The following is an 8690-nucleotide window of genomic DNA, read 5'->3' as shown; positions in this document are numbered from 1 at the left end:
GAGTCTTGCCGAAATTTTATCCCATACTTGATTATATTTTTATTATCATTATCTTATGTTTATCGCTCGATAGGAGATTCGCGACTGGCTGGGGTCTGGCTGAATTTTTTGTAATGTAAAAGAGTGATGCTTAAGTGAATGGAAAAAAAATTCATGATTTGATATTATAAAAAGAAAATTTAAAAAATTATGGTTATCAATCCTTAAAATTCTAAATATATAAGGATAAAATTAAAAAAAATAAACAAATAAAAAACTAGCAAATCCAGATAAGATATTTAAAATTTACAAGTGTATCATGTAAATGTGGAATAATCTAATGGAATGTAAAATTATGGGGTGGCCTGTAACCTGAGGTTTAGAGCAGGTTGAAAAAAAAATAAACAAATAAAAAACTAGCAAATCCAGATAAGATATTTAAAATTTACAAGTGTATCATGTAAATGTGGAATAATCTAATGGAATGTAAAATTATGGGGTGGCCTGTAACCTGAGGTTTGAGGTTTAGAGCAGGTTGGTTTTTTAATAGAAATTTAAGGAGAATTAACTTGGTATGAAATGTCAAAAACACGGGTTGACATGTAATCTGGTGAATTTGTGGTAGACATGGTCAAAATTTATCTAATGTTTATTTTTATTTTATTTTAAATAATGTTATTTTTTTAATTTTTTATAAAATAAAAATATTTTTTAAACTTGAGCTAACTTGAGTTAACTCACTAAACACGTAACCCTGCACTTGTAATGAATTAACTCTTAGATCAACTCCTAAAAAATAAAAGGATAGCATAAAATTTTGAATTAAATGGAAAAAATCAAAAAAATAAATCAAATTAACAAAAGAACTCAAGACAAAAAATATAAAAATTAAGATAAAGATTATCAAATTTGAAAAAATAAAAAACCAAAGATTATGGATCCAACAATGAAAATAAAAACAAATTAAAATCTAATACGAGGGTTAAGAATCAAAATTTAAAATAAAATATATTGAGATCTTAATCTTAAATATCATCAAATTTTAATTTAAAATATAAAATTGAAAAGAAAAATCAAATCCATAAAAGAACCCAAATTAAAAATAAAAATTAAGATAATGAGTACCAAACTTGAAAAAATTAAAAATCAAGATTATGGATCTAATGATAAGATTTAAAAAAATTAATAAAAAAAATAAAAATCAAATTTAAAAATTAAAATATTAAGGGTCAAATATAAAATGTTATAAATACAGGATAGAATTTATTTTTTAATGGCCAACATGAAATTTAATGGGGAGAAGAGAAAAGGAAGGGAAATAAAAGAAACGAACAACCCATAGCCGCAAATGTAATGTGCTTCGCCCCACATGAAAGAGGGCATCGTGAAGCTTCAAGTGTCGTAACAGAAGTTGGTGTTATTCCATTTGATGGTGGCTCAAGCACTGTTCAAAAAGTATGAAGACACTTAATATAAAAACATATAATCTCATTTTTTAAAAAAATAAAAAAAGTTACGATTCCTATAAACCAACTCAATAATAACTAAAAAACCTATAAAATGATAAATTTAGTAATAATATTTAAACCTTTATGAAAAGACAGACTTACCTTCTTAGCGAAGCAAATTATTATTATATTACGAAGCAAATTATTATGATAATATAGTAAATCATGTTAGCATGCATTAGAAAACTTAAGGTTTTTTTGAAAATATAATGGAGGTTGTTTCTTAAAATATTTTTTAATTATAAATATATTAAAATAATATTTTTATATTTTTAAAATTTATTTTTTATATTAACACATTAAAAAATCAAAAAACATTAAAAAAATTATTTAAAGTTAAAAAAATAAAAAAATTTAAAAAACACGTTAGACTGCAATGAGATATTTTTAGAATTTTGTATAGTGTATGCAATTATATTAGCTTCAAGTAGGATGGTTTTATACGAAGGGTCGACTTGTTCCAGCAATATTCTAATGAGATTCTCTGGAGAATTTATGTGCTAATGTGAAGAGGATAGGCAATTCTTCATAAAGGGTTACGGTCACAGCACACGGTGGTTATTATCAACTCTAGCAAAATAGGTTAGGCGTCTCTTCCTGCTGTTTTTGAGATTGCGAAGTCAAGTTCGAGTGGCAGACATAGGCATAGCACCACCTAGCTCACCTTCCCTCCCTAAAACGCTAGGATGTCACCACCTAGCTCCTCTGATGCATCCCGCCACTATTTTTTATGACTGGTGAGCAGTTAAAGTGTGGTCAACCCTGCTGGCTCGTGGATGGGATAACTTCCTTACGTTATCTATCTCAATTAAATTGATATTTAAAAAAAAATTAAAAAAAAGTTAAGATAACATAATTTTTTTTAAATAGTTTAGATTTAGTTTTGACTATAAGGTGAAATATCCTGCTGGGTTATTCTAGTTTTATCGTATCGATTTTTACTCTCTCTCTCTCTCTCTCTGTCTCTGTGTCTGTCTCTCTCTCTCTCTCTCTCTCTCTCTCTCTATATATATATATATATATATATATATATATATATATGACTCGTATAATTTTTTATTTTGGAACTGGTTCTGATGATGTCGATTTGTGTGGTTTGGTAAATTGTGGAGATTCTTGTTTTACATCACCACTACTTGTCAAGAAAATGATTAATTTTCTCTCTAAAACGAGGACATTTTGTTTCTTTTGTTTGTTGAAACTGTTAGCATTTTCAGTGATATACTAGGTTAGTATATAAATTGAAAAATAACATGAATAATAATATACTAAATTAACTCTGATTTATTTGTAAAATATGTGATTTGAATTGTAAAATTATGATAATATTATAAAAAATAAATTAAAATAAATTAATTATATATAAACCAAGCTGAAATATATCAAAAAAAATCAATTTAAAATAAACTAAATGCTTTAAAGATATTGAAATGATATTATATTATTTTTAAAAACTTAAAAGATAACAAAAATCAAAAGATAAAAAAATATAAATATAATGCTTGGGCTCTGGCCAACGAATCCTGACCTTTAAAAAATTGGCCTAGATCTTCGAGCTCAAGCCTTTGTATTTTGGCATTATTGTATTTTTTTTAAGGATGAACAACCTATTATTAACCTCTATTTTTTGTTAAAAAGCAAAAACCATATGACACACTATCTGATCAAATTTTGAATACCATTGTGATGTGAAAACACTAAGGACACGTTTTTTTATACAAAAAATTATTTTTTAACTTATTTTAATATAAAATGCATAATAAACATTTATATATCACTCAGCAAACCAACTCATCAATCCAAATAATATTTAAAAATATAAAATCAAATCAATTAAAGATTTTCTCTTTCAACCCTAATCTATTTTTTTAAGGTAAGATTGAGGTTCAAAACAATATCTATAAAACCTTTTTGTTGAATGAAATATCCTGACACAATATTGTGCATTTTTATTATTTGAATGTAACTAATTGATGGCTTTCGTCAAAACCTACTTATTTTCTCTATCTTTTCTCACTTGTAAAGATTGAAATGTAAAAAAAATAAATTTTAGAACCAAATTTAAAATGATAAAAACCATGGGGACTATAAAAGTAAGAAAAGAAAAGTGTGAGGATGAAAAAGAACTTTTCCCCTAATTTTGCATTGACTATGAGTTTCGTTTTATATTTCGGTTACCGATCATTTAATTTTTTATCTCTTAATAATTGTTGAAAAATTAGATGTTAAATTGAGCGCACAAAGATATAATTAAAAAAAATTGAGAACGAATTGGAAAAAAATCTTGGGTATATTTCCGCCGTAATTTAGAAATTAGTTGTTATGAAATATGACATTAATTTCTCGTAAAACCAAAATTAATTGTCATTGGCCAGCTCAAATACAAAGATTTCTCTTAAAACAAAGAAAAGATTACTTAAAAATATTTTGTGAGTGTGGTTGGAATATATTATTTAAAGATTTTGAATTTTCATTTCAAAAGTTTAAATTAATATTTTTAAGTTTTTTATGTACGAATAAAAAAATATGTATATATATTTTTTTTTTTTAAGTTTTTTATGTACGAATAAAAAATATATATATATTTTTTAAAAACAAATACTTAAAAAAATACAAACAGCGAAGGGTAGGGACGAAGCCGAAGCCGAAGCTAAAGCTAACACTCTCGCTTCTATAACCATTTGCGTGACAAAACATTCTTAAAACCCCCAGATTTCACAGATCATCAATCTCCCCTTCCTTGCCTCAATTTCACTCAATCCCATGCACACATAAGTCCCTCCCTCCCTCCCTCCCTCTACTCACTATCCCGGAGTCAGAGAGGCCCCACTTCTCTCTCTTGCCACCAGACTTTCTATTTCCTTTTGTCCACCTCCGTTAGCCAGTCTCGATCTCTCTCTATCAAAACTCAATATTGGCGTAATTGAAGCACTGAACGAAGCAATAAACAATCCTTTGGACCCCGCTTCATTTTGCACCACTGAATAGCAACATGGTATGTCCACAGCCTTCTTTGAATGTCTAGAACCCCATGTGCTGCAAACTCGGATTTCAACATAGCATTATCTTGTTTGTTTCCTTAGCATTAGGTTTTAGATCTGTGTTGGTTTTTGTGTGATAGAGCTTGGTACCATAAATTGAGCTAACTATTTCTCTTGAAAGATACAATCTTGGAGTTTTGGGGCTCTTAGTTGGAGATAAAAGTTAATTTCTTTTATAGTTTTTCGAGGTTTGAAAGCAATTTCAATGCCAAAAGGGTGTGTTTAGATCAGATCCAGAAGGTGAATTCTCACTATAAAGATGCAGTCAAGAGTTGTTCCATTGGAGGAAGGGAAGGACCCTGCAGTTTCAATCAAAGCAAGCCAATCCAAGCCCTTTCCAATAAGGTTACTTCAATTATTTTTGCTGTTTTTAGCTCTATGTATGGCCTTTTCGATCATCAGTATGTATACAATCAAGCGTTTTGGAGTTCAGACTGCAAGGACAACTGTTAAGCCTGCCTTTAAGCCTTGCTTTGATGAACCTGATACTTTGGATCGTTGGATTAGGCCTCCATCTAATCTGCTCCATAACATGAGTGATAAAGAACTCTTTTGGAGGGCTTCATTTGTCCCTGGAATAAAGAAGTATCCCTTCAAGAGAATTCCGAAGATTGCGTTTATGTTTTTGACAAAGGGGCCATTGCCTCTGGCACCTCTTTGGGAAAGGTTTTTGAAGGGGCATGAAGGGTTATATTCTGTTTACATTCATCCATTGCCAACATTTGAAGCCAAATTTCCATCTTCTTCAGTTTTCCATCGGAGACAAATCCCAAGCCAGGTGTGTAAATGCTTATATTTAACATCCTGATTTTTTTCATTCGTTGTTCATTAATTTCAGATTTTTGGTCTTGAAATTTGTTTGATGATTGAACTATTTGTAAATGCCATTGCTCTAGTGCTCTATTTTTGTATTTTATTTTTAGTTTTCCATTGTCTGCAAATAGCTACCTTAGTTTGTTGAGAGTTTTTTTTGTGTGCTTTGACAATTGTGATGTTTATGTGGACTTGCATGCATCTTATATATAGATCCTTGAATGTGGAAAATTTTCCCCTGCTGGAAGCAGTTTTCCCTGAGAATAGCTGCATGTTAGAGATACTGAGATACAGATGCAGTTTTTCATGCCACTGAATTTGTGTTATGTCCATGTTTCCTCTAACATTTATTTGAGCGCATCAAATATACTTGCTGTTGGAAGTTGAAAATAATTTTAGGTACTCAGAAGGTTCATTTTCATCCAACTTTCAATATATGTTTATACTTGAATTCTTGTCATTAGTCTTCCCTTTTTAAGGAAATTTTGTGTTCTTTTGGGTAAAAGGGAATTTTGATGACTATAATCTATGAAGGCACACTTTAGAGAACGTTCTTAGAAATTTTGTTAGAGGTCTTATTCATTTATGATGGGAATTTTTTTTAGGTAGGGACAGCACACGAAGAAAAACTATTTTTCCCCCTTTAGAATTACCACTGCTTAGCTTTGAATTTGCCTCTGACCATCAAATGAAATGTGAATAACCCGCCCTCCTCTCTTTGAAACAAGGTTTGCTTCTGGTTCTGTCGATGCTTGAAACAATTTTATACTGCAAGATTTTTCTCTTTAACTGAGTGTATGGAATTTCCAATAACTTGTGGGAAAGCCTGTGGTGGTAACACCATGAAAGAATTGCCTAAATAACTGCTCTTTTTACCAAATAGCAAGGTTGAAAATACACAAGTAAATGAATTCGTGTACTTCTATATTATGTGATTGCACAACTTATATCCAGCAAAACTAGATATAAGACTCCGGAACAAGACATTACTGGTGTATTAGTCAGTTGAAGGTGAGATTGACTTGACAATAAGGGGTGTGTGGAGAATGTTTGAAATGGATTAAAACTGGATTAAAGCATGACATATAGTAAGGAAAAGGGGTTCTGATGGTGTTAAGATACATAGAATATCTTAAATGACAAGGCTCTGGGCAGTTTTTTATGCACTACTATTAGATGTCAGTGTTTGGGTTAAAATCTGGCTTGAAAATGCTAAGGTTTAGAATTAACATATACAAGTGTTCAACAACAGAGCTGGTATCATTACTTGAAATCATTGTGGAAGTATTTTGATGGCATTTCATTGTTTGAAGTTGGATTGAAGGAGTGCTAAAAGCTGGTAAAAAAGGAGATGTATATCCTGGAATTTTGTAGTAAAGATAGAAGGTTGTAATAGTTTAGGTAGTTGATTAAAGATTAGAGATCTTCTTTAGGTTATATTGTACATGAAATAGTATTATAGTAAGATGACTCATGATAACTCGCATCCTTTTTGCTTCAAGTCCATGCATCACACTGCTATCTCACACCTTTATGCTTCCAGTTCATTCTTTTCCGCTCCATACCCATTCCTTCCATGGGCTTTTCCGCTCCATACCCATTCCTTCCATGATGCCCATGTCTTTGTTTCAAGCCCACACCTTGTCTAGAGCTAATAATGACAAACAGGTTTGAAAGAGCAATAGTTGATATTGAAATGGAACTGGCTATACCCTCCTTTCTCAAGTAAAAGAACTAGAGTCTGCAGAGCTGGAGGAAGAATAATTTTAAATTTATTAACTTGAATTTCTGGGGTACAGTCTGGAGCTTGTGATGGACCAGTTTAGAATTTAAGACAGAATATGCAGCAGTGCTAAAAGATAGAGGCATGCTCATTCACGACCTTTTTGATGTTTTTGTGTTGTTAGACAAAGTATGTGCATGAAATCACTTGAGCCTGTTTCAAATTGGCTATTAGCTTCTGTTCCTTGCTTGTTGAAGGTAGCCACTTCATACCTTCTTTAGTTATTATGCCTTTGGAATAATTTCTTACCCCATTAACTGTTCAAATTTTTTCCTTCATTGAAAATGTGAATGTCAACGTGTCCAGGAAATTAAATCACTGTTACACAAGCAAGATATATAATTGAAGAATGCCACAAAGCTATACATATGGTTTTCAGTTAACGTTTTCTGTTTTATCATCAAGACTTGAAGTTTTATTGACCATTTTAATTTTGATCTTGTACTACAAGGAAGCTTACATTTTATCCCGATATTTCCCAAACACAGGTTGCTGAATGGGGTAGGATGAGCATGTGTGATGCGGAAAGAAGACTCCTTGCAAATGCATTGCTCGATATCTCCAATGAGCGGTTTGTTCTCGTATCTGAATCTTGCATTCCTCTCTATAATTTCAGTGTCATCTATGACTACATAATGAGATCCAAGCATAGCTTCATTGGTGCATTTGATGATCATGGGCCATATGGGAGAGGACGGTATAATGAGAACATGGCACCTGAGGTGAATATTACCCAGTGGCGCAAAGGATCTCAATGGTTTGAGATCAACCGAAAGCTTGCGGTCAGTGTAGTGGAAGATGCTAGATATTACCCAAAATTTGAAGAATTCTGTAGGCCAAGTTGTTATGTTGATGAACATTATTTCCCCACCATGTTAACCATTGAAGCAGCACCTCTCTTGGCTAACAGAACCCTTACTTGGGTGGACTGGTCAAGGGGCGGGGCTCACCCAGCCACCTTCGGAAGAGCGGACATAACTGAGGAGTTCTTCAAAAAGATTCGTGAAGATAAGCATTGCATTTACAATAATCAATCCTCCCCGGTTTGCTTTCTTTTTGCGAGGAAGTTTGCGCCAAGCGCTTTGGAACCTCTGTTACAGGTATCACAAAACGTATTGGGATTTTGATAAATGGAATCGCCAGCCAAGTTCTAGCAGTTGTGAATGGCTGAGAGGAACATGCTACTTTCATTCTTTGCATTTTATGTTAGTTCCTTTTCAGGCACAATCTTGGATGATGTGGTGTGCTTTCAAGCTTGTTCCCTTGTAGGAATGCTCATGTCCAAAGCAAAATTAGATGTACAGAGTACGTATAGCTAATGCCGCATGCTTGATTTTAATAGTTTCTATGTGCCTCATTTCGGGACAGGTCACCCTTCCCCCGCCTCCCTGCTAATGATATGAAATTAATATTTAATTTCATAATTCTTTTGCCTATAATCCTTTAGCAACCTTCGGATTTTAGCCATTTCATCGAGAGATTATTCTAGTTCACGACTTGAGACTATACTTAATCATCCTATTTAGTCACATCATTAATTCTAAAATTAACAAACAATAACTATGT

General features: G+C 32.0%; 1 protein-coding gene across 1 annotated transcript; it reads left to right on the top strand.

Annotated features, from left to right (window-relative positions):
* Positions 1 to 4130: 4130 nt before the first annotated feature.
* Positions 4131 to 8490, top strand: LOC105122240 (Core-2/I-branching beta-1,6-N-acetylglucosaminyltransferase family protein). The gene is made up of 2 exons (XM_011021238.1): positions 4131 to 5306; positions 7613 to 8490. The coding sequence occupies exons 1-2, from the start codon at positions 4788 to 4790 to the stop codon at positions 8249 to 8251; spliced, it is 1158 nt and encodes a 385-aa protein (XP_011019540.1). The 5' UTR covers positions 4131 to 4787; the 3' UTR covers positions 8252 to 8490.
* The last annotated feature ends 200 nt before the right edge of the window (positions 8491 to 8690 follow it).

This window comes from Populus euphratica, unplaced genomic scaffold (assembly GCF_000495115.2).
Source record: "Populus euphratica unplaced genomic scaffold, PopEup_1.0 scaffold19.1, whole genome shotgun sequence".
Classification (NCBI taxonomy): domain Eukaryota; kingdom Viridiplantae; phylum Streptophyta; class Magnoliopsida; order Malpighiales; family Salicaceae; genus Populus; species Populus euphratica.
This window is presented reverse-complemented; position numbering and strand designations above follow the sequence as displayed.